The following is a 27,235-nucleotide window of genomic DNA, read 5'->3' as shown; positions in this document are numbered from 1 at the left end:
AGGAAGGTGAGTCTCCCCGGATCTGCCGCTTGTTGAGTCCCTGCTGAAGGAGCAGTGGCCCGACTGTGCCGGGGATCACGGTTTATGGCAACCCTGAGCTGAGAGCCCGCGCCTGATCTCCACCTCTGCAGCCGGCTTCCCTGCTCCATTACCTGGGAGCTCTGCCACACTCAGGCACCCCCGGTCTTTCTGTGACCCTGAGGGTCCTGAGACCACACTCTCCCGGAGGGTTCCACCCCCCGCTTAGCCACCAGAGTGACGTCCCTCAGCGGAGCAGACTTTTAAAAGTTCCAATTTTGTGCTCCGCAGCTCTATCACTTGCCAGAAGTGGCTGACGGAGGCCCCTCCCCCGCCGTCTATCCTCCCGAATATCGCCTCGGATTCACTTCTCCGCACGTCCTACCTTCCAGAAAGTGGTCGCTTTTCTGTTCAGAGTTGTTGCTATTCCTTTCTTCGATCTCCTGTTGGGTTTGTAGGTGTTCAGAATGGTTTGATCCCTATCCAGCTGAATTCCTGAGAGGAGATGAAATCCAGGTCTCCTACCTCTTCGCCATCTTGCTCCGCCCCCTCCATAGGTCTTTCTAAACACTTGACAATCTATCTCTGAAAACTGAAATCTAAGCCTGAAACTGAAAACTGAGGAGACATTTTAAATACTCAACCTAACAATGAGAGTTTCTGGAATAATTGAGCATAGTGAATAGACTGGCATTCTATATGATTTGTTATACAAACATGTACTTAAATATGTACATACAGATAACATAACATGAGTAGCTTGGTAGGCATGGGTAGATGAATTACTGTCTATGGAAAACTAATACAATTAGCATCTATTTATTGCATTACCTACAGAACTGCAAGCTATCTGGTGACAATTGTTTTCTGTAACTCACAGTTTCATATGATCAATCAAAGTACACAAAAATAACAGAAAAAAATAATCATATTAATTCATAAAACAAATACAATGAAAGATTGCATCTATATAATGGAGTAAATTTAACGTAATGAAATCATTTTTACTATTAAATTCTTTGGGAACAACTTAAATACATATGGATTAACTTTCCTATTTTTAAGAGAAAATAACAGGAGTTGCTTTCGTGAACATGGAGTACTCACCTGTGGATGCTGTTAATGGAGTTTTCCATTCTTTATAAGTAAAGTGTTTCTATTAAAGTCAGTTCAAGGAGCGGGTGCTCACCTTTCAATAGCAGTAAATTTCTAGTCTTCCCAGCCCAGTCAACTCCAAACACCAGGAATGTGGAGAGGAATGAACTTGGCTCTTTGCCTGATGTTTTATATTCCCCAAAGACCACACCCATTTTCCCAAAATGATTAAGTTATCAAACCTTGGGAAAGGTGTTGGGTACATGATTAGATTTTTGCAGAGTGGAAGACAGACCTTGATGCAGAAGACTGATTGGAAACCTTCTTAAACCTACTTAATCAAACTGCCACATCCAAGCTCTAGTGAGAAGCCATGACTTGAGCTAACCTATGTGATCCACAGACCTGTTGTTTTTAAAATAAATGACCCCCCAAATAAATAAATAAAATGAACACCCCAAATATAAACTTTTTATCTGCTTTTAATTAACTAAATTACAACCCTAATTCCATCAACCCATTACTGTGTACTATATTTGGTTATCTGTCTGGAGGTCAGGAAGCTCCAAGATCTTGGCCACAAAGGTCCATCACTACCTTGTGTCATCTAGTGTCCCCCGGGTGTGAGATCCTCCCATGAAGGGGATGCTGAACCCTGGTGCAAAGTCAGCTTCCCTCTCACTTGTCCAGTGCATGAGGAACTTCCAAACCAGACCTGTCAGGCAGGTACTGCCCAATACCTTTGGATAAGAGATCTCTGATTCCTTTGAGTGCTGTCCATTCCTAGGGATTCTAGGATGCTGTCCAAGGTAGGAGCATTCCACACTGCACTCCAAGTGCCTGGGACCAGATCCCCTAAGAATTCATTCTGGAAACAAATGTGACCTAAGCCTTCAAAACTGTCAAAGCGCCAGCCACCTTCTGTCTCCACTGTCACTACCAGGCACGTGGCAGAGTAGGGACCCCGGTTTTGGCCCAGCACTTGGCTAAAGCCGGCAGCCTGGGCTCCCGAAAGGTGGTCCCGCGTGTGTCTAGAAGATGCAGGATTTAGAGCCACTGAGGCCAGAACAGGAGGAAAAAGGAACTTTGAACTTTTAAAATACACAGTAGCAAGGTGTGGTGGGAGCTGCAAGAGATTTCTTCCAGTCTCCCAGCTGTAGCTTCCAGAATTGTTGGAGAGCCACAGTAGAGCTGCCAAGAGCCTCCTTGCATGACCTGCTCAACTGCAGCGCCCTTGATCCCTGTGGGGGGGGGCACGTGGCTCCCTGTGACACAAGCGCTGACACAATAGGCATCCCTGGTCTCCAGGCTCTCGCACTGCCACCTCTGGCCTCCTGCTCACCCTTCAGCCTCCAGGTGAACTTGGGGGAAGATTGGAGCCAGCGCACCCAAACCTGCCTAGACACTGCCCTGACCTGAACTCACATAGAGCCTCTCATACCATTGCTCCCCCACCTCCTGCAAATTTCTCTCTGCTCAGCCAGGAGAGTTGCTCCACCTCATTACCAAAACTTAATATATTAATATTTTAAATGCTCATCCAATGGCAGTGATTGTCATTTTAATTTTATGTCTCTAACTATGAATGAAGTGAGAATATTTTCATATTTATTGCTTATTTTTTCTGTGAAGTAATATTTTCAGATGTTTTTCTTAGGGGAAAAGCCCTGTCTTATTTTTCTTCCAGATTGGAAGAATTCTTTACATATATTGGATACTCATCCTTTACTAGCTTTATCCCTTACAGTATTTTTCTCTCAGTATTTCACTTCCAGTAGAGTGTCTTTTGAGAACAGAAATCCTTAAAATTTTTGCAGTTAAATTGATCAGTATTTACCCTATTTGAATTGCGCTTGTAGTTTCTTCATGAGAAAATCCATTTCTAACACAGAATCAAAAAGATTTTCTTATATTCGCTTCTTTTAAAATGATGAATTTACTTTTTCATCTTGAGCGTATCTGGAATTAATTTTTGTGAACTATCACAGCATATTCACTGGAGAGTTTCTCTTTTTTAATCCATTGACAATGCCCGCCCATTCAGTCAACAACAAGGATCCATACATTAAGTGAGTCTTAGGCTTTCTGTTTGGTTTCCGTGCGTTTTTTGTCTTTCCCCATACCAATGTCCCACTTCTTAATTGCTAGGGTCATGAGACCATAACATCTGCCACTGATATCTCAGAATGCCTAATGATGTTTTAAGCCATAAAAGGATACTCCTCAAATATTACTAACATTCATATCTAGTACAAAATTTATATGTATGAAAAATTTGTATGGCTAAATATCTAGCACATATTTGCAAGTAACAAGTTGAAATTTTCTCATTCTATTTCCAGAATTTGAAATACACCCAAAAATAACACCTAAAAATCTGATTGCAATGCCTTTTCTGAATAATCTTCAAGAAAGTAAATTAAACTTGTTACTTTTTCACATACCTATCTATGGAGTGGTTTTTTTCAGTATTGTCTGTTTCCTGTATTTTTCAAGATATAGAAGGGAATTTTTTCCCTCTGTTTAAGCAGTCCACAATTCAAGAAATATGATTGTGTATCTTCCATGAAAATAATCTATTATCCATTTTATTTTTGAAATCATGAACATTCTCTTTAAGATCTTAATCTCCTCTATTATACTTTATTAATTGAAGAATATTTAATCAATGCTACTGAAACAAATTGTGTCTAGTGATATCCTACCTCTCAGGTGTGAGAAATTTACTCAAGCTTTGTATCTGTAAACCAGCCACATTTAGTGTTTCTCAAACCTGAGAATTCATCTGAATTACCTGGAATGACTGATAAACCACAGATTTCAGCCCCCCACATGCAACATTTTTTAAAGATTTTATTTATTTATTTGAGAGAGAGCACACGAGCCAGGGGAGGGACAGAGAAGCAGACTCCCCATGGAGAAGGGGACCTGTCATGGAACTTGATCCCTGGACTCCAGGACAATGACCTGAGCTGAAGGCACATGCTTAACCTACCGAGCCACTCAGGCACCCCACATGCAACATTCTTGATTCCATAATCTTGGGTGTGGGCCAACAATTGGCATTTCACACAAAGCTCAGGTGATTATGATGCTGGGGAAACTGAATGAAACTTTGAAAAGCATGGGATAAATCCCTTCTTCATCCTCTATTATCCTCAAAATTTTCTATCCCCATTGGTCCATCTGTGTCATTTTCAGTGGTTGATAGCATTTCTTCTAATGGTTATTCTTGATTATTAAACACAAATGTCTGGAATCACATGTATTTCAAAACTATCTCCCTTTCAGAAATGGAATATGGCAAACGGAATATATATTATGTAAACTGTAGCAAATATTATTGAGTAGCATACTGTAATCAAACCCTACTGCCAATAAGGCAACCATCTCACTCATTTATTAAATGAATCACCCATCAAATATTTGTTAAGTGCATGTTCTCTCTTAGACACTCTCTTATCTGCTGGCGATATGTCAGTGAACACTTTCTTTCTCGCAACTTACACTATTGTAAAAGAAATGGCCAAATATTTAGAGTTCATATAAAAAAAGGCCTATCTTGGTCCTGAGAATCAGTGGAGATTCACCTGAAAAACAGATATTTTTTCTTCTGAGGGTGAATTGATGGGTAGGATACACTAGATGAAGAGGTGGGAGAAGAAGGTTTCAGTTTGACATGGGCATTGTAGATAGCCGAGTCTGTCTGTGATGAGCAAACTCTGTTCCTACACTAGACCATTAAGTTGTTCCATTGGTCTATGTGTCTGTTTTTGTGTCAGTACCATGCTGTCTTGGTGATCATGGCTTTGTAATATAGCTTGAAATCAGGCAGCATGATGCCCCCAGCTTTGTTTTTGTTTTTCAACATTTCCTTGGTGATTCGGGGTCTTTTCTGATTCCATACAAATTTTAGGATTGTTTGTTCCAGCACTATGAAAAATGTCATTGGAACTTTGATTGGGATGGCATTGAAGGTATAGATTTCTCTGGGCAGCATAGACATTTTAACAATGTGTATTCTTCTGATCCATGAGCATGGAATGTTTTTCCATCTTTTTGTGTCTTCAATTTCTTTCATGAGTGTTCTATAGTTCCTAGAGGATAGATCCTTTACCTCTTTGGTTAGGTTTATTCCAAGGTATCTTATGGTTTTTGGTGCTACTATAAATGGAATCATTTCTCTAATTTCTCTTTCTACAGTTGCATTGTTAGTGTATAAGAAAGCAACCGATTTCTGTGCATTGATTTTGTATCCTGCCACATTACTGAATTGCTGTATGAGTTCTAGTAATTTGGGGGTGGAGTCTTTTGGATTTTCCACATAAAGTATCATGTCATCTGCAAAGAGAGAGAGTTTGACTTCTTCTTTGCCAATTTGAATACTTTTATTCCTTTTTGTGGTCTGATTGCTGTTGCTAGGACTTCTAGTACTATGTTGAACAATAGTGGGCATCCTTGTCGTGTTCCTGATCTTAAGGGAAAGGCTCTCAGCTTTTCCCCATTGAGGATGATATTTGCTGTGGGTTTTTCATAGATGGATTTTATGAACTTGAGGAATATTCCCTCTATCCCTATACTCTGAAGAGTTTTAATCAAGAAAGAATGCTGTATTTTGTCAAATGTTTTTTCTGCATCAATTGAGAGGACCATATGGTTCTTCTCTCTCCTCTTATGAATGTGATCTATCACATTGATTGATTTGTGAATGTTGAACCACCCTTGCATCCCAGGGTTAAATCCCACTTGGTTGTGGTGGATGATCCTTTTAAAGTATTGTTGGATCCTATTAGCTAGGATTTTGTTGAGAATTTTGGAATCCATGATCATCAGGGATATTGGTCCAAAATTCTCCTCTTTGATGGGGTCTTTGCCTGGTTTAGGCATTAAGGTAATGCTGGCCTCATACAGTGAGTCTGGAAGCTTTCCTTCTGTTTCTATTTTTTGAAACAGCTTCAGGAGAATAGGTATTATTTCTTCTTTGAATGTTTGGTAGAATTCCCCAGGGAATCCATCAGGCCCTGGACTCTTGTTTCTTGGGAGGTTTTTGATCACTGCGTCAATCTCGTTACTGGTTGGCCTATTCAAGTTGTCAATTTCTTCCTGTTTTGGTCTTGGTAGTTTATAGGTTTCCAGGAAGGCATCCATTTCTTCCAGGTTGCTCAATTTATTGGCATATAGTTGTTGATAATAATTTCTAATAATTGTTTCTATTTCCTTGGTGTTAGTCTTCACCTCTCCCCTTTCATTCATAATTTTATTAATTTGGGTCCTTTCTCTTTTCTTTTGGATAAGTCTGGCCAGTGGTTTATCGATCTTATTAATTCTTTCAAAGAACCAGCTTCTAGTTTCGTTGATCTGATCTACTGTGTTTCTGGTTTCTAATTCATTGATCTCTGCTCTAATATTGATTATTTCTCTTCTAATGTGTGGCTTAGGCATCATTTGTTGCTTTTTCTCTAGTTCTTTAAGGTGTAAAGTTAGTTGTTGAATTCGGGATTTTTATATTTTTTTGAGTGAGGCTTGGATGGCTATGTATTTCCCCCTTAGGACTGCCTTTGCAGTATCCCATAGGTTTTGGACCAATGTGTTTTCGTTCTCACTGGTTTCCATGTATTGCTTAAGTTCTTCTTTGATTTCCTGGTTGACCCAAACATTCTTGAGCAGAGTGGTCTTTAGCTTCCAAGTGTTTGAATTTCTTCCGAATTTTTTCTTGTGATTGAGTTCCAGCTTTAAAGCATTATGGTCCGAGAATATGCAGGGAATAATCTCAATCTTTTGGTATCGGATGAGACCTGATTTGTGACCAGTATGTGGTCTATTCTGGAGAAAGTTCCATGCGCGCTCAAGAAGAATGAGTATTCTGTTGTTTTAGGGTGGAATGTTCTGTAAATATCTATGAGGTCCATCTGGTCCAGTGTGTCATTCAAAGCTCTTGTTTGTTGATTTTCTGCTTAGATGATCTGTCTATTGCTGAGAGTGGAGTATTGAGGTCTCCCCCAATGAACATATTGTTATCAATATGATTCTTTATTTTGGTTAACAGTTGGCTTGTGTAGATGGCTGCTCCCATGTTGGGGGCATAGATATTTACAATTGTTAGATCTTCTTGTTGGATATACCCTTTAAGAATGATATAGTGTCCTTCTATGTCTCTAACTACAGTCTTTAGCTTAAAATCTAATTTGTCTGATATAAGAATTGCTACCCCAGCTTTCTTTTGAGGTCCGTTGGCATGGAAGGTGGATCTCCATTCCTTTACTTTCAGTCTGGATGTATCTTTAGGTTCAAAATGAGTCTCTTGTAGACAGCATATGGATAGGTCCTGTCTTTTTATCCAATCTGCAACCCTGTGCCGTTTTATGGGAGCATTTAGGCCATTCACGTTGAGAGTGATCATTGAAAGATATGAATTTATTGTCATCATGTTGCCTGTGAAGTCCTTGTTTCTATAGACTGTCCCTGTAAATTTCTGTTCTATATCACTCTTGGTGTCTTTCTCCTTTTATAGAACCCCCTTAATATTTCTTGCAGGGCCGGCTTAGTGGTCACATATTCTTTCAGTTTCTGTCGGTCTTGGAAGCTCTGCATCTCTCCATCTATTCTAAATGACAGCTTTGCTGGATAAAGTATTCTTGGCTGCATGTTCTTCTCGTTTAGTACCCTGAATATGTCTTGCTAGCCCTTTCTGCCTTGCCAGGTCTCTGTGGATAAGTCTGACGTTATTCTGATGTTCCTGCCTCTGTATGTAAGGAATCTCTTCCCCCTAACTGCCCTTAAGATGGTTTCCTTGGTTCTAAAATATGCGAGTTTTACTATGACATGCCGGGGCATTGGTCTGTTCTCCTTGATCTTGGGAGGGGTCCTCTCTGCCTCTAGGTCACGAATGTTTGTTTCATTCCCCAGATTAGGGAAGTTCTCAGCTACGATTTGCTCAAATACATCTTCTAGTCCTCTCTCTCTCTCCACCCCCTCAGGGATTCCAATAATTCTGACATTGGGACATTTCATGGTGTCACTATTTGTCTAATTCTGTTTTCATGGATTTTGAGCTGTTTCTCCCAAGCCTCCTCTTTTTCTTTCTTTTCTATCAAATGGTATTTTAGATCACTATTTCATTCTTCTGCTTTGTTTACCCTAGCTGTTGTTGTATCTAGATTATACTGGATCTCATTGATAGCATTTTTAAGTTCTGCCAGTTCAGCTTTCATTTCTGCCCTTAGAGACTCTATGTTGCCATTAATCGATTTCTCCATTCTAGCTATCCTCTTCATAACTTTTACCCTGAAGTCCATTTCTAACATCTAGGTTATATCTGTATCCATTTGTAAATCGGTGGCAGAAGTCACAGTCTCTGAGTCTTTCCTATTTTGGGGGCTCCTCCTCTTAGTCATTCTGTTGAGGGGTGGTTGAGGGAATGTACAGAGTCCAAATTATTGACCACAACCCAAGCAAGATGCACCTGTTTTATAGGGACCTTAGAGTTGTCAGTATCTTGTTCCCCAGCCTGTCTTCTGGGGGAGGGGCCTGCCATGCTGTTACTCAGGCAAACCTGTTTGGACAGAATTGCCCTGCCCCCTGTGTGTGTGGGGGGGTGATGGGTTCAATGAAAACCGGTTTTGGGGGGCTTTTGTTCTCTGGCGGCTTTCCCTGGTGGTTTTCCACATCTCTTTCTCTTTTGAGAGTCAGAGCAGAAGAAATTGTTTCCAACCCTCTGCCTCAGATCAGAGAGATCGAAGTCTGTTCTTCAGTGGGCTCTCCAGGCCACACTATCTCCATTTCTATCTGTGCTGCTATAAACTACAGCGTCCTGGGTTGTGCATCCCTCTGCAGTGCTCCCAGTCCTCGCCTCCAGGTCGGGGCACACCTCTGTCCTTTGTGCTTCTAAAACCACCAGCCACCCTCAGTTCCCATGCACAGCCCCACTGCTCCAGGTTTCAGTCTGGGGGGCTGCCCTAAAGTCCTTTCCCTGCTGCTACCAATCTGCGAGTCTGTGCCCTGTCCCCAGCTCAGGAGGCTTTTGCTCACTGGTGGTGCAGGATCCCCACAGCTCCCTCTTGCTTCCATTTATCTTCGGGTATCTGCCTGTGGAATCAAGGCTCCCAGCTTCATACCTTGAAACCCACTACCTGTGATATTCTGTTTGTAGAAATCCAGATATATCTTCTTACATCTCAGGTTGATTTCATGGGTGTTCAGAGTGGTCTGGTAGATATCCTGCTCAATTCTGGGGACTGGTTGGAATAGGGTCCCCTACTCCTACACCATCTTTTCCCTTTGGAAGAAATAAGTATTTCATCGTCTTGGAAATACTTTCTGACTTAGTCATTTTGATTGAAATTCTTTGGTACAAAGTCTGTCTTATATTCCCTAGAAGTATATTTTCCTTCTGTCACTACCTCTACTTCTTGGGGAAAACTATTTCTTTGTGTATTAGTCTTTTCCTTGTAGATTATGGATCCATTGTTAGCTAGGAAGACCACAGAGCTGAAGTGCCAGACTCATCACAAGTCATGATATCCACATGACATCAGTAGTGATATTAAATTCGATCATTTAGTTAAGGCACTGTTTGCCAGGTTCCTTCCTGTAAAGTTACTAATACTCTCCTTTCCTACTTTGTTCTTTATAATTAAGTCACCAAATCCAGAGCAGACTTTCATAGACTTTCCAATCATTAGAATTATAATGCTTTAGTGAATATCTATTACATTTCCTTGTGTTGTTTGGTGCTTATTAAAAGTAGTTGAAAAGGAATTGAGAGTTGCTTCACAGGACAGGTACTAACTTGTGTGCTAAAATAGCATACTAGTTTGTGGAAATGCTCTTTATTTTACACTCTAGTTAACCCTAAATATTATCAACATTTTTTTATTTTTTAAATTTAATACCTAAACATTTTATTTTCCAAACTAACAGGGGAATATGGAAATGCTATAAGTGCCTAATAATGATTTTTCCCTTAGCATGTGTGGTATGGATTACACGGGATACTTCATTTATGAATTTGTTCATCATATTTGCCTGTTTCTTTCTAATAGGTAATTAGTATTTATCTATTGATTTGCATTATATTATTTTCTACCTACTGTTATTTGCCTACTACTTTGGTAAAGTTTTTGCTTTGTTCATGAAGGCTTGTATTTTACAAAACATACAGAAAATTGCAAATTTTAGAAGTGTCCATAAAAATGATTCCTGAGAAGGAAGGAATTTTGGCAAAAGGGTTATAGATTTATAGTCCCATGTTCAAGACTAACTTTACTGAGGAGAAATAAATACCAGGCTGCATTCCATTGACATGAGAAATATGCAAATAGTTGCTCATGTTCTCCTTATCACAGGTTCAAATGTGGGATCCCTTATAGACAGAATTTATAGGAAGCGGTACAACATGCTAAATGAACATTTTCCTCTTTATATGCGTCCCTGCGAATTAACTATTCATTTTCTATGCTAGTTCTGAAAAAGTTTTCTTGAAACATTGGCATGATACTGAAAGTTGGCCCTCGTTGTAGTTTATGAGGAAAAACAAGGGTCTGAGTGTTTCAGATACTGCACTTTGAGCAGAGGATGATATTAACAAGCTCTTGTTTCAGCCAAGATGTGATGAGTGACTAGAGTTTAGAGAAATGATAATGTCTGTCAGATACTTGCATCTAGCCAACTAGGTCAGACTTGAAGAGAAGACTAAGCACCTCTCCTTTGACTTATTAAACTGAGACATATACCACTGCATTTCTTCTACCCCAGCCTGGTTCAAATCTGCAAGTAAAACACATTGCTCAGAATGCAGAGGAGCCTTGGAAACACTGTGCTAAGTGAGAGAAACCAAATACAAAAAAACCCCACACATTATGTGACCAATTTGAATGAAGTGTACATAATAGACAAAAATCCATAAAGACTCAAGGTAGTGTTAGGGTTGAGGAGGAAAGGGAAGGTGATCAGGGAGTAAATATTAATGGGTTTTTGTTTTTTTGGGGGGGTGATGGAAATGTCCTGGGATTAAATAGTTATGACAGTTGCACAATTCTTTGGATATGACCAAAAACCACTGAATTATGTACTTTAAAGGAATGACTTTAATGGTATGCAAATTTTATCTCACTAAACTGTTATTAAAAAAGAGGAAAAGGCATTGATTATATTCCAGAAAATGCTCCAAAATAAACAATTTTTATTAAAAGAAAACTTAATAAACAAATTTATAATTCAACGTGGTTATACCATTTTATAAACATACAATAGTTCTGTTGTCTTAAGTCACAGTGTTCTTAAAGACCACTATTATCCTGTGGCCTCACATGAAAAGGTTTCAGGACAGGAATTCCCTCAGACAAGGGAATTCATCAAATAAATGCTCATGAAACTTGATTTTTCAGGGGGCACCTAAACAAAGGAAAGGCTTCAGAGGGAAAGAGGAGAGAGGAGGGAAACTATATATGAGGGAACCTTTGTAAACATCATAGAAGCTCACAGTTCCATTGTTATAATCCAGAAACACTCCAATCTGACCCAGAGGCCGTTTCACATACTGAATTAGGGGTGGGCAGTTTGTGGAGAGACCATAACGATTGTTTATCTTCAAAGAAAACAGAAGAAATGCTTCCACAGGATGAATAATGCCATCATTATCACTGGTCAAGGAATCTTTACAGACTCCCAGAATCCAATTTGGGGAGCATGTGACATCCACCTCCCAGTAACGCTGACCAGAGGTAAAGACCTGAGGTCTCAGAGCTGCAAAGCTCTTGGCACCCTGGGACTCTCTGGATATGGCTTCATGGGTGACTCCAAGCGTCACACTTCCAGCATCCTTAGAAAGGCACCTGTAGCTACCAGTGGTTTCCTGACTCAGAACATTATCTACTGTAGAGAGAGGCAAAAAGGAGGTCAGCAAATGGGATTTCCATGTCCTGAGGGACATGGCTCTCTACCCACCAACTACCTTCTTCATTTCCCCTCAGAGGCAATGAAAAACAGAGTACAGAGAGTTCAGATTGGCTTATCTATGAAGACCAAGAGTTGTCGCTGCCTCTATACACACAGAAACCCTTCAATCATACAGAAAAAGGAAAAACATCCAGTATATCGTGAACTGGGAAGCAGTCATTTAATGTCAATATGGATAAGTTATTTCAGGACACACCTATTTTTTTTTCTTTACTTTAGAAAACTTTTCTTATGTTGTTTGTCTTTATTACTATTTAATAAATAGATAGCACTTAGCTATTATGTGGGTGTTTACTGGGATATAACTGGTACTTGTTACATTTTTCAAATGTCAAAAATTTGATAGAAATCCACATATGCATAGTTTAGAGACTTCTGAAAAGAATGTTCTGGTTTTACATTATCTATTCAGACCCCAAATTCAGTCAAATCCCAATTTCAGCCCTCTGCTGTCTAGACAGGCTCTCTATTGTGGGCCTGCTATGGTTGAGCCCTGCTCATATACACATCCCTCACCTTTCAGGGTTTTGAGATTGATCTAATAACATTACAATTATCCTGCCAATGACAATTTTGGTCTTTCTCTGTCAAAACCTTCTGAGTTTATAAGTAATAAATATTCTTCATAAAATGCATGATAAATGCACTCGAATATAGAACAAATTAAAAACTACCACTGCTGTATTTAAACTTTTAGGAGTGGAGTAAACTGAATAAACATACAATATTTTTTGCTATTCTGAGAACTAAATAGTCTTGTTTTTCCTAACCACGTGACCAGCCTGATGCTTGTCTTCTCTTGCTCTGTGTGTCAGATGTAACTAAAAATATGTATCTTGCTTTGCATTTGCAGTAAAGTGTAAGTTGGAAAATTTAGTCTTGATCATTGTAATATGACTATTCAAAGAGAAAAGGGATAATAACTTTGGAAAGTCATATACTACCTTCATGTCAAAAAATAAATAAAATTAAAAAGGAAGAAGGCTCATTCCCAAGAACCACTAAAGAGATCGAGGACTGATTGCCAAAGGGCTGGCTCTTACCCCTGAAGTTGTTCAGTATATATCTAGGATTCCCGTGATGTTCTGTGAACTCTGGGTTCACCAGCTGAGGCTTGTGCATCTGCGCCAATTCAGTCCTGTAAAGAATGATGTCAGTTATACTTCTGGGCCAAAGGTCAATCACACAACTGTTATAAAAGTAGCAGTTTTTAATCAAAGAGTTTTCATCAGAATTTTCCCACTTTGGTTAATTGGGTATATGTTATAGTCTATGTTGCCTTACCTTTTTTCTAAATTTAAGTTATATCAAATTCTAACTTCCCCATTCTTCTCAAATATTATTCCATTTCTAAAATTACTGAGGATCAATCTCTCCCTCTGCTCCACCTCAGGTAAAGCAAAGATCCTAGGGGTCTTACAGAGAACAGAAAGTTCAGGCAAAGCCTTTGGGATTTCAGTCTGCAAGTAGTCATACATTCAGTGTCTACAAGGGGAAAGCCCACTGAACCAGAAATCTTTGCTCTTTTCTATCCAGCAAGAGAATCTAATTCTAGCCTAGCAGTCCTGGTCCTGAGGGTCTGACCCCCACCGTGGGCATCAGGAAGCCATTCCCTCTGAGGCCTTGCCTACAACAGGATGTGCTATTCTTACTGCTGGGAACAAAATATACCCCCCTTCCCATTCTTAGGAAATCTCCCTCGTTCCCATCTTTTCACATCCAAGGCTCTAGAGTAGGGACCTCTTCTGTGACACCTTAGAAAAATTTCTTTAGTAAGGTTTATTGTGGTGAGGCTGGAGAGGTTGGGTGGAGAGTGGGTGGAAGGTCACATGGTTTTTAAGTATATTTGAATTCAGCCACATAAGAAGAAACCTCCTGAGACCAAGGAGCAGAAAGACTTCAGGCTTCTTTTAAAACAAATAGAAAGTGGGCGCCTGGGTGGCTCAGTTGGTTGGGCGACTGCCTTCGGCTCAGGTCATGATCCTGGAGTCCCTGGATCGAGTCCCGCATCGGGCTCCCTGCTCGGCGGGGAGCCTGCTTCTGCCTCTGACCCTCCCCCCTCTCATGTGCTCTCTCTCATTCTCTCTCTCTCAAATAAATAAATAAAATCTTTAAAAAAAAAAAAAAAAAAAAAAAAACAAATAGAAAGTAGGGGCGCCTGGGTACCACAGTTGGTTAAGTGTTCTAATCTTGATTTTGGCTCAGGTCACGATCTCAAGGTCCTGGGATCCAGCCCCATGTCAGACTTGTGCTCAGCAGGGAGTCTGCTTAAGATTCTCTCTCCCTCTGCCCCTCTCCCCCACTCTCTCTAAAATAATTAAGTAAATATTATTAAAAAAAATAGAAAGTAGCCACAGAGGATGACGTTAAGAGCTCAAAACATGTACATCCACTTTATCCCCAAGAACAAGAGACTTCCTCGGTAATCAGAAATCATTAGTTCAAACTCACCTTTGCAATACATTTCCCAAGTCCTGCAAGGAAAAAAAGTGTTAATCATGAGAGTTTTGTTCTTTTGCATCTTCTCTAGTATTCTTATTTGTTTAAATAATGTATTTTTTCTCTTATTCCCCTCTAAGGAACAATCAGAAACTACCTTCATAATAGAACCTACACTAAAGTATGATAGGCTTCTTTGGGGTGTATTAAGGAAGGAAGGAAGTCAGGAAGGGGCTGTGTAGTGATGCATTATGATTTAGGTTTCCACTGTCACTCAGCACCCAGTCTCATTCCCAAGAAGAGATCTGACCATTTACAATAACAATTAAAGCAAAACAGTGAACTTAGATATAAAAAAAATTATGGAGTGCATTGAAATTGATTATCAAATTCTACAATTCTTGCCTAAGCAAAGGGCAAAACCTTAGTATCTTCAGCAAGTTACTTCTGGGGTGGGGGGTAGGAGGTGGTGGTGTTTGGAGACAGAGAGTGACAATGGATTAAGGCAACATAAATTGAGAATTACCTCAACAAAGTTAATCTTTCTCTGGTTACAGGTTTTTCTGATTTTGGATAATTTATCTGTGTGGTTAGTACTCCTGATTACACAGTGATAATTTTGTCCTAGGTGAGCTACTAAGAGGGCAGAAATCTCCCACGAATTACCAGGATATGAGGAAATAAATAGTTGGGCAGACATAATGATGGGAATCAATGAGCAGTATCACTTAGCTGAGAGTAATGGTATGTGTGGGTAACATTTCCATGTCAAGGCAACATTGCCCAAAAAAGGATTCTTGCCTGTGAGGATGGACCCTCCCTTCTCACCTGGAGTAGCTCCACGTCAGGCTTGTGGCACACCTCAGTCAGCTCTCTATACATTTCTTTCAGGCTTTCCTTCTGTTGGGTCATTCTGAGTTCACTTTCCTTGAGTTGTTGGACAATCTCCTTTTCTTCTTTCTCCAGTGTCTCCAGATGGAGTTGCTCCTCTTCATGGAGAAATAGATGCATCTTCTGATACTGCGCTTTGATCATCATCTTCCTTAAGGCCACATAGTCCTGAAGAGATAGTAGATGCAAAGGGTTACATATCCTCCCTCTCAACAGAGAGTTCTATTTCCTTAGTGTCATCAAGAAAGTACTTGACAAACTTTGTGCCCTACATCTCCATGTGTCTTGGATATTTGCTGGTCCTTTCTGTTCACCCTTTCTCTAGGTTCTTAAGACTCCTTCCTTGTTTGAATCAAGCCCTCTAAGGGTCCCAGGCTCTCTAGCTGTGATACTCCAGCAATTATTTCCTTTCTTACTGGAAGCTCTTTTTTTCTCTTGTTCTTTTGCCCGATTTTCCTAAATATTTAAAAATATTTATGTATACATCATATTTTATAGATTTTTAAATTAAATTCTCTGGTTTTCCTCTAGGAGCTACACTATTGTTCTCCTCTCTTTCACCTCAAATTTATTGCGATGTTTTCTTAACTCAGTGTCTGAGAAGGTTCATCCAAACCTTCAAGGTTGTATACTAGGAATACCTTTCATGCCTTAGTTATCCCATATACTAGCATTTTTGCACTAGCTTTTATTGGCCTGTATATTTGTAATTACTGATATATCATTTGAAACAACTACTTTTTCTTGGAAAAAAAAATTATCCTTTAGGTGGTAACTTAAACTTAGCTACAAGTCTCAATCAGCATTATGTCAATCTGCATAAAAACAGAACATTTTCATTCTTACCTCAAATGACTGGATTTTGCTAGCTTCTTAATTCAGATTGTTTTGCATTTCTTTTTTTTTTTAAGATTTTATTTATTTGACAGACAGAGACACAGCGAGAGAGGGAACACAAGCAGGGGAAGTGGGAGAGGGAGAAGCAGGCTCTCCGCCGAGCAAGGAACCAGATGCGGGGCTCGATCCCAGGACCGTGGGATCATGACCTGAAGCCGAAGGCAGACGCTTAACGACTGAGCCACCCAGGCACCCTGTTTTGCATTTCTTGAGTCATGTTCCATAAAGAGCCCATTCTCTTCAGAAGTTTCTCCTGCAAAATAACCATGAGCTTTAGCAAGACAGAAGATGATATTATAGATTTTATCCTCTTATCTATAGGAAAAGTCAGTGGCTGAGAAAACTGCAATCTTGAGTTAGCATGGAGAGATCAGATTTCTCCCCATGAATCTAATTTGATTCTAATATTTGGGATGTCAGAGGTGACAAACATAATAGAGATTTGAGGGTACTCTGTAGATAATATAATCCATTTCCTTAGAAATTGGCACTCAGATTTTTATATAATTTGACTGTGAAGACATCAAGCTTGCATCAGAAGCCAGGGATCCCAGTACTAGCCACCTGCCCCACAATGGGATCAACTGCACATATTTGGACAATGTTTCTAAGGACATTTCCCTTCTTAGAGGCTCAACATAGCTATGATTATAGTGTCAATATTGGTCAGCAGCACTGAAAGGATGCATGTACATCTTGGTATTTCTATTGAAAAATCACCACCTCTGCTATCTCCACTCAAGTCAACTTCCTTATCATTTTCCTCATCTTGCTCTCCCATTAGAAGACTGTAAGATTCCAAATGGCTTTAGAGGCATCACTTACCCTGTATTCCTCAGCAGCCCACTGTACCAGACTGTGGCTATGAGCCATGTGCTCTGCTGATTCAGAGCAGGGCGTGCAGAGCAGGTTCTTGTTAACCTCACAGAAAAGCCCCTTCGCTTCTTTGTGCAGCACACAGATCTGCTCCTCGGAGCTGCTGACACGGTAAGTTTGTGCCTGTCTGGCAAGGGAAGCCAGCTTCTTGAGTGCAATATTTGTTTTGAAGTCTGACTTCTCTGAAACTCCCCTGCATTCAGGGCAGCACATTGGGGTTTGGGCGTAGGCAGGGACTGCAAAAGCTGTGCCCACAGTCAGTGGTGACAGGGTCTAAGTAGTGGTTCATACAGATGGAGCAGATGAGTTCATTCTGAAAGGCTTGCAAGGTGTCCAGATCCATGTTTCTATAAACTTTTAAAAAGACAAAAGAGAAAGAAAAGTCACTTTTCTGTGCCGATAAGGAAAAAAAAAAGAGCTTTTAGACAAAAGCTTGTCTGCTTGAACTCTATCTAATTTACCTATTAATTTAGTCCCAGTACAAACGTAGGCATGGTAAGTATAAACAGGTTGGGTTTATGCTATGAAACAAGAAAATGGGACAAGAGCGTTCTCGCCATCGTTTTTGTTTCAAATAGACAGTGTTCTCAATCAGAATTAAACTACGTGGACAAGCTTAAAGATTGGGGCAGGGAGTAAAAGTTAGGATGATTCCATAGTAACATTTCTTAGCTGATTGGTCCAGAAGCACATATAGAATCTCAATCTCTCCCATTCTCTCTTTCTCTCTGTCTCTCTCTCCATGACTCCACAACTGTAACACACACACACACACACACTTCACCGCTATGCTAACAGCCTCCATGCATCCTGTCTCCAAACTGACAGGTGTATTTTTCTAAAGACAAATAAAATTGATTAGGTTTAATTTAAGCTTGTTATTTAATCAGTGTTGACTTCAACTTTGACTCCTGAAACTACAATTAGTTGAATTTATGTTTCTAACTTTAATAACAAAACTCTACCTTTCAGGAAATAAAGTATAAAAATTATCTTTTGTTTCTAGTTCAGAAAATAATTTTTCCCAGAGTCAATTGAGATCATCGGAACATCTTCACATCTTGAACTGGAGAATGTTCAAGCTACAGTGCTAATCAGCAATAATTAATCATTTTTTTTTAACAAACAAAAAAGAGAATAAACACTGGGATTTCCTTTCTGCACTAGAAAATACGGAGCTATAGTTAAAGGAAGCATGATCGATTCATCTTTATTTTTGGTGTTTCCCCCTGGTGACTAATACCACTTCTTGAGAGTCCTTACCAGTTGGTTGGATCTATATTGGACACTTTTCAAATCTAGTCTGCAAACTGAGGGTTTTAGAGGGACAGCAAATAGGACTTTTACAACAAAGTTTTTCTAATTAATTCAGCATACTAAACTTTTAGGTTGTTGGGTATAAAGACTATTACATGCATACACTATGTTGAATATTTCAGGTGCTTTATGGGTTCCATAATTGCATAAAAACTGCAGAAATCTCAGGGCGCCTGGGTGGCTTAGTCGGTTAAGCCTCCGACTCCTGATTTTGGCTCAGGTCATGATCTCGGGGTTGTGGGATCAAGCTCTGCAATTAGGCTCCAAGCTCAGCACAGGGCCTGCTTGTTCCTTTCTCTCTGCTTCTCCCCCTGCTCCCTCTCTCTTTCTCTTTCAAATAAATAAATAAATAAAATCTTTAAAAAAAAATCTGCCAAAATCTCTAGGACCTAAAAATATTTAGTAACACATAAGGTAATAGAATAAAAAAATAACTTAATATAACAAATATTAGTATATTAAAATGCTCTAGTTACAGATATTTTAAATATTGATGCATTTTAAATAACTAAGAAAGCTATTTGTTTGCTTGGACAAGACCCAAGCAGGACAACAGCTAAATTCTATAAGAAAAAGTAGGCATGAAGATATTTACTCTAAATTCCATACTCACAAAGTCTACTGAGTAACCTCACCTGCGAAAGCTCTTGAAGGTCTGGAAGGGCTGTTGCTAGCAGGGTCAGCAGGGACTCTTCACTCTCCAAAGCCTGGCAGCTAAAAATTCAGCCAATCTACCCCAGAGAAGAAGTCCTCTCTGGACAAATGTGCTTTTTATATGATTAAGCTCACTTAAGGTCACACCTACTTCTTGAGATTGGCTGTTGTCTTCAAAAAGAAGTGGAAATGGCTGATTAGGTTATATAGAAAAGTTTAAAAATGGCTACTTAAGAGTTTATAGCATATAGAGAAAAACATTTGAGGGCTAATGCTCTAATAATCTGGATTTGTTTTGGGGTATGATGGAAGAAGTTGACCTCACACAAGTTGCTCAAAAAGACATTTTAACTGAAGCAATTACTTCATTAAATGACTTTTTATTTTACAAGCTTTGACTTCACAATTTTTAAAATTTGTTTTCTTACTCTACTTTTTATTTTATTTTTTTAAAAATTTTATTTACTTATTTGAGAGAGTGAAAGAGACAGCAAGAGAGAGCTTGAATGAGAGGGTGCGGAGAGAGAGAAGAAGGCTCCACACTGAGCAGGGAGCCTGACGCAGGACTCAATCCGAGGACCCCAGGATCATGACCTGAGCCAAAGGCAGACACTTAACCGACTGAGCCACCCAGGCACCCTGTTACTCTATCTTTTAAATTGCTAATTAAGCTCTAGCTATTGTTTATCTGATTATGTCAAAACAATAAAACATTAAATGGAAAAACCAACAAATCTGTACTGTGCAAATTTCTCATAAAAAATAAAGTGTGGGGTGCCTGGGTGGCTCAGTCAGTTAAGTGTCTTACTCTTAATTTCAGCTCAAGTCATGATCTCAGGGTCATGGGATCAGGCCCCTCAGGGCTCCACACTCAGCACCGAGTCTGCTTAGGATTCTCTCTCTATCCCTCTCCCTCTGCTCCTCCCCCAACTCACATGCACACCCCTCTCTAAAATAAATAAATAAAATCTTTAAAAAAATAAAATAAGAAATAAAAATAAAAAGTGTACCTAGGCACTCAATTGCGTTTTAAATAATTGTATATATAACTCTGTTAGTTTTATATAATTGTATATATAAATTCGCTAGTTTTTTTCTTACCTTCAACATTTGATGACTATTTTGTAATGACTGGTTCATGTAAAAATCAAATCTCTTTTGCAGACTCTTGTACCTTGGCAAATAATTTTAAACCAAATACTTTACATATATATATATATATACATGTATATATATATGCACACACACATACATATATATGATATATCTCAATGTATGTACTTGTGTTAAAATATTATATAATGTGACAATACTTATTTATACAAAAATTATGTGCACAATTATCTTTAATAAAATGCATACAGAAAATTATTTTTTAATTGAGGTATATTTGACATATAACATTATATTAGTTTCAAGTGTTACAACATGATTTGATATTTATATATATTACAAAATGAATGCCACCATAAGTCTAGCCAACATCCATCACCATACATAGTTACAAAATTTTTTTCTTATGATGAGAACTTTTTTGTTTGTTTCAAATTTTTATTTAAATTCTAGTTGGTTAATATATACTGTAATATTGGTTTCAGGAGTAGAATTTAGTGATTCATCACTTACATATAATACCCAGTGCTCATCACAAGTGCCCTCCTTAATACTCATCACCATCTAGCCCATCCCCCACCCACCTCCCTCCAGCAACCTTCAGTTTATTCTCTATAGTTAAGAATCTCTTATCGTTTGCTTCCCTGTCTCTTTTTTCCTTCCCATATGTTCATCTGTTTTGTTTCTTAAATTCCACCTATGAGTAAGATCATATGGTATTTGTCTTTCTCTGACTGACTTATTTCGCTTAGCATAATACCCTCTAGCTGCATCCATGACACTGCAAATGGAAAGCTTTCATTCTTTTTAATGGCCGAGTAGTGTCCCATTGTATATTTATAGCACATCTTCTTTATCCATTTCATGATGATTACTTTTAAGATCTCTCTTACCAGCTTTCTTTTTTTTCTTTCTTTTTTTTATTATGTTCAGTTAGCCAACATATAGTACTTCATTAGTTTTTGATGTAGTGTTCACTGATTCATTAGTTGCATATAATACCAAGTGACATCACATCATGTGCCCTCCTTAATACCCATCACCCCGTTACCCCATACTCCCACCCCCCTCCCTTCTATAACCCTCAGTTTGTTTCCCCGCAGTCGAGAGTTTCTCATGGTTTGTCTTCCTCTCTGATTTCTTCCAACTCAGTTTTCCCTCCCTTCCCCTGTGGTCCTCTGCATTATTCCTCATATTCCATGTATGAGTGAAACCATATGATAATTGTCGTTCTCTGCTTGACTTATTTCAACCACACAATACAGTATTATTAACTACAGTCACCATGCTGTGCATGTTGTAGAAAATTATTTTTAGCAGAAGTGCAATACTACCTGTGTTTTGTTGACTCCTATCACAATTCAACAAGTCACCACTGCTTACATATAGGTTGTCTCTCTAAATTATTTAATGCTTGGGAATTTTGGTTCTATTTTTATAAACGTATAAAAATAATCTAATCTTGCTAGAAATTTAAAAAGTAAAAATCTACAAAAGTTACCTTTTAAAAATTATCAAATTGAAAAAAGAAAGATAAAAGCCATAAAAGCTAGTATATCCTAGAAAGAGGTAAAGTAGTTGTCCTCTTACCAAATGCATTGGACTATAAATTAATATAAGCTTCAGAAGCATCATTTGACTAGCGATTATGCTTCAAAATGTATTCAAAGAGATTAAGTATATACTTTGTATATCTTATTAGGGTATATATTAGTAAGGTATATATAGTGTATATGAGGACTTTTCCAGAAATTTTAATTCTGGGAAAATGCCTCAAACATTTCTTAACAGGTTGCATATCATCTACATAAGCATATAGAGGAAGGAGATTTTAGTATTCTCATTTTTCAGTAAAAATTAAATGGTTATGGGGCACCTGGATGGCTCAGTCGGTTTAGGGTCTGCCTTTGGCTCAGGTCATGATCCCGGTGTCCTGGGATGGAGCCCCCTCATTGGGCTCTCTGCTCAGTGAGGAGCCTGCTTCTCCCTCTCCCTCTGCCTTCCACTCTGCCTACTGTTTTCTCTCTTTCTCTCTCTCTCTGTCAAATAAATAAATAAAATCTTTTAAAAATTAACTGGTTATGTGTGCAGGATACCCCCCTATACTACTGTTCAATTTACAGAGATTTGTCCAACATTTGCTTGCACCATTATTTCCTGGATTTGTGATTTCTTTATATAAAAGTCCTATAAATCATGCTCTGTGACTTCATCCCAACCTCAAATAGTAAATATAGTAATTTGTTGCTATCCTTACTAAGTTTTACTGAGTACCATAGCATCTTCTTAATTCCCTCCCCCCAAACCCAATTTTCAAAGGTAAATTAGACGAAATTCCTGGAATCTGGAGACTATAAGTTAGTAGGGAATGTGAATGCATACATAGAGAAATAAGAAATCCATAACATCTCAAATAAGAAAGAGAAATCTGCTGTGTACAACTGGAAAAGAAAACAAAGAACAGCTGACTGAATGTGACACTCTTTTCCCCTCATCTTTCTGTATGAAGAGCCCCCTGAAAAACATTGATTAAAAAGCCTCGAGTTCCCCGCTGTGGCCAACACTGAGCCTGCTGAAAGGTAGAAGATATCTACTCCTTGACATGGACTGATTCTTAAACATTTGCTAGATGTGGATTCACCAAGGTTTATGGGCTTAGTTTGATAAAAACCTAACACGGACATAAATCTAAAAATGAATAGTTGAAAAAAGGTATCTTTTATTAGCCTAAGGGAATGCTAGCATCACAAATATCAAGCCCTGGCGAAATAGAAGACAGACCAAATAATAATTTCAAAAGAACATTACAAATTTATGATTCTTAGAGATTCCCATGAAAAGTAGTTTGCACTGGGAAGGTCAAAAAGGACTTTTCATTCATTCATCTCACATGGCAGGGCTGGGACAGGAGGCAGATACCGCGAGAAGCCAGGGCTCCTACAATAACACATCCATCTGGACTGCACCGTGGATTATAACATGACTGGTGCCAGGCTCCCACCAAATTTTGACACCTGAAAATCCTGGGTGATGCTGCCCAACTTTGCTACTGGCAAACACTCATGAATTCCAACATTGACATTAGAGTCGTTGGTGGGAAGAGTTGGTGAGTCTTTTTACCAGAGGGTGATCAAGAAGTTATAAAACTGTTGTCACTATTCCTTGGGCAATTAGAAATAGATGGGAACACTTCAATAGGAAAAACAGCCCAAATTAGGCTAACCTGGTCATCTGCTTTTCAACCAATATGAACAACTTTTGGCCAGAAAATTTAGGGCAAACCCAGACCGTAAAGCCAGGTCTCAGCCCAGCATGATCAATAATGCTGCATAGCAAGAACCCAAATGCAGCAGCTACAAGCACCATTAGAACTGGACCTCAAATGAACATTTGAAAGCATTTTATAGCATAGCGACCTTCAGAACACAGTGTATTATAGTGCATTTCCTAATACATCTGGGATGCAAGGACGGCTAACTAGTACTGTTAAGTGACTTAAAATAAATCAGTTTGGGGGCACCTGGGTGGCTCAATCAGTTGAACAACCAATTCTTGGTTTCAGCTCAGGTCATGATCTGAGCATGGAGCCTGGCTGAGATTCTCTTCCTCTTCTTCTGCCCCTCCCAGCACCCCTCCACCCCACAGTCTCTCTCTCTCTCTTTCAATAAATGCATTACATTCTTAATAGAAGATTGGATTATTGTAGCTGTAAACATAAGTTCAAGTCATTCTGAAACATCAACAGATCTACCTGCTGGTGGTAGATAATCCACCTGCTGGTGGTAGATAATTACATCAGTGTGTCTGATGTCATTAGTTGATTTTACATTTTCAAGCCGATATAAGGTGACTTCACATATGCTTTTCAGTGACCTTTCTAAACCTAAAATATATTAACAACAGTAGGACTCTTGCAAGAATCTTATTAAAACATAAACTACTTTTTAGAGCAATTTTAAGTTCATAGCAAAATTGAGGGGAAGGCACAGAGATTTTCCATATACTCTTTGCCCCTACACATGTATAACCTCCCCCATTATCAACATCCCTCACCAGAGTGGTGCATTTGTTACAATTGATGAACCAATGATATATTTTTGTCAGCCAGAGTCCATAGTTTACTCACTCTTGGTATTGTACGTTCTATGGGTTTGGATCATTTTGTAATAAAATGTATTCTTCATTATAGTATCACACAAAGTTGTCTCCTTGCCTTAAACATCCTCTGTGCTCCAGAATCCTCTAAGCTGATCATGAATTTTTTTTTAAATGGAGGATGTTTTTCTGAAAAGACAATTAAAAATAAATATTATCTGATACAAAAAAATGCTGTGAGTTCTATCTGAAATGTGTCCTTTAGGGGTTCCTGGGTGGCTCAGTCAGTTAGGCCTTCTGTTCAGGTCATGATCCCAGGGTCCTGGGATGGAGCCCTGGATCCCTTCGGACTCCCTGCTCAGTGGGGAGCCTGCTTCTCCCTCTCCTTCTGCCCCTCCCCCTGCTTGTGCTCTCTGACTCTCTCTGTCGAATAAATAAATAAAATCTTAAAAAAAAAAAAAAAGAAATGTGTCCTTTAGATTGGAGAGGTTTATAAGCATTTGGTATTTATATTTTATTATAAAGAACTAATTTTTTTCTGTTTGTGAGCTTTTTTAAAGTTAAAAATATTTTACAAACCAAAGAACAGTTTGAATGACTTTGAAGAGAAATTTGCTACTCGACAGCAGAACCACCTATGGGGACTGAGTTATAAGTATGAAACTGTAAAAAAGGCTGTAGATTACTGGATCAGTATTCTGAAGAAATTAGTTGTAGTGTCTTAGATAAATTCCCAAATCACTGAGCAAAATGAATTTATAGATCAAAAGTTTGTAGTGGGCTAACGACCTTCTCTGAAACATTATCTACAACTCCTATTACTATGAAAAACAAGAGACTCAAAACATTTTTGATGAAATAGGTCCATTGAGAGCTATGTCTACTGGTTTAGAGGTCCTTTCAACTTTGGCTCAGTACATTATACGATTAATTTTTTCTGTGACCTCCTCCTCACGTTCTCTTAATTTATTCTTGTTCAGTAATCCCCTTAACTCTGCATTTCAGCTTGCCATTTTATTGCCCTCCTTGTTTGCTTCTCCTGAGCAATAGATTTATGTTTATGTTAAGGTTGTAGATGACCTTCAAGAAGGGTAGAGGTTAAGAACCCCACTGTTTAGGTACACATAGTCATACTACTTTGTGCCTTGGTTTTCTGTCCTTATCCTTAGTCTTTTATTTTCTTTTTCTCTTAACCTGAGCACATGTGCACACACACACACAGTCCTCCGGGAGAAAAGTGGAGATTAACTATTAATATTAAACTTACTGATTTAAAAGAGCCTGTAAGTTAGTTATGCTAACACTTTGTTATATTTATTGCAAATATTTTTCCCAATATGGTGTTTTCATTTTGTTTATAGATCATTTGCTTTATTTCCCCCCAAGTTTTAGGTTTAGTAGATCCTATCCATCAAGACATTAAACCTGATGTTTCATTTCATTCTGATTTTATGGTTATATTCTCCATATTTAATTGCTTATTTCATCTGAATTTATTTTGGCATTTGAATATATTTTGGATTGAATATAAATTGAACTGAATTTAAATTATTTGATTAAAATATAATTTTTTTGATGGAATACAAGTTGAATTTAAATTATTTGAAAATTTCACTATGTGGCATTGAATTTGATTTTTTTATTAATAGCACCAAATCATTCACTGAAGGATTTGATTTACTCAAGTAAATGCAGTGGAGAGTATGAATTGAAATATGAGAAATCATAATAATAGGCCCTAATAATCAGAGATGAAATTCCATCTCTATTGGACTTTATAATCTTTTCAGTTTTCCAAAGTAATGTATGTTTTATAAACTTTCATATCAGATGAACATATAAGGCATTAAACCTATGGATCAATGTAGCCCATAGAATAAGATAGAGATATATAGTACTGTCCCTGAGACTAGAAAATAGTCTAACATTGTATAATGTTAGTATACATGTTGACTTATTTTTCTATTTACTATTCCAATTTGATATTCTACTTTTGAGCTATAAAACCACTCTATGCCTACTTACCCATATATCTTTCTCCTCTAACTGCACAGCAGACAACCTATAAAGTTCAGCCTTCAGCAATATGGAACACATTACGGTTCCGAGATTGTCCCAAGAGATTAATGAGAAACAAAAATCTACAGGAAGTCCGTAGAACGCGGTTCATCTTTAAAGTTCATGCATTGTGTTTCCAATTTCATAAACCAGTTAAACTTGGCCTTAGTATAATCATGAAATTGCTGTCCAAAATGTATGCAGCATCTTTATCATTTTCTTGCCATTACAATTTGGTAAGTGATTTTACTTAATCATTATTAAATATCCAGATCAATGTAAAATTTACTTGGTATATTTCCTGTGCACAAAATTAGTTAATTAACCTCATTTTTAAGCCACACTTGGGACAACAAATATGTAACTGCAATTTGTTGAAACACATCTTGCAACTACATGAGATAGAAAAAAAAATAAGCAATTAAAAGATGCATATAAAAGAATAAACAATAATTCAGAATTGTAGGGCTGGAAGCTCTAGTAGGTATCTAATTCAACTATATCATCATGCAGAAGAGAAAAAAATGACACTTACTACCATATTAAGAAATACCCTACCACTCAAATGACAATATTAAACATGTATTGATTAGTATTTATATGCTGGGCACTCTTCTAAGTGCTTTGCATGTATTAGCTCTTTTAATCATTACAGAAACCCTATGAAATACTGTTTAACACCCATTTTTATAAATCAAAAAGCTTAAGAGAGCCTTAATAATTTGCCCATAGTCATATTCCAAGTGAAAGGAGCAGGGTTTGAACTGGCAGCCTATCTCCCAAAGCCGTGGTTCTGACCGTCATTGTACAATCTCTTGTACACAAT

General features: G+C 38.3%; 1 protein-coding gene across 1 annotated transcript; it reads right to left on the bottom strand.

Annotated features, from left to right (window-relative positions):
- Window positions 1–11,494: 11,494 nt before the first annotated feature.
- On the bottom strand, window positions 11,495–17,515 carry LOC123856531 (tripartite motif-containing protein 64-like). The gene is given in 7 exon segments (XM_045892703.1): window positions 11,495–11,985; window positions 13,113–13,207; window positions 14,521–14,543; window positions 15,337–15,607; window positions 16,488–16,549; window positions 17,122–17,398; window positions 17,400–17,515. Coding segments are annotated over 7 exon segments (1,335 nt in total).
- Between the last annotated feature and the right edge of the window lie 9,720 nt (window positions 17,516–27,235).

This window comes from Mirounga angustirostris, unplaced genomic scaffold, assembly GCF_029215605.1.
Source record: "Mirounga angustirostris isolate CCGP_5_RB_7025 unplaced genomic scaffold, mMirAng1.0.hap1 SCAF_13, whole genome shotgun sequence".
Lineage (NCBI taxonomy): Eukaryota > Metazoa > Chordata > Mammalia > Carnivora > Phocidae > Mirounga > Mirounga angustirostris.
This window is presented reverse-complemented; position numbering and strand designations above follow the sequence as displayed.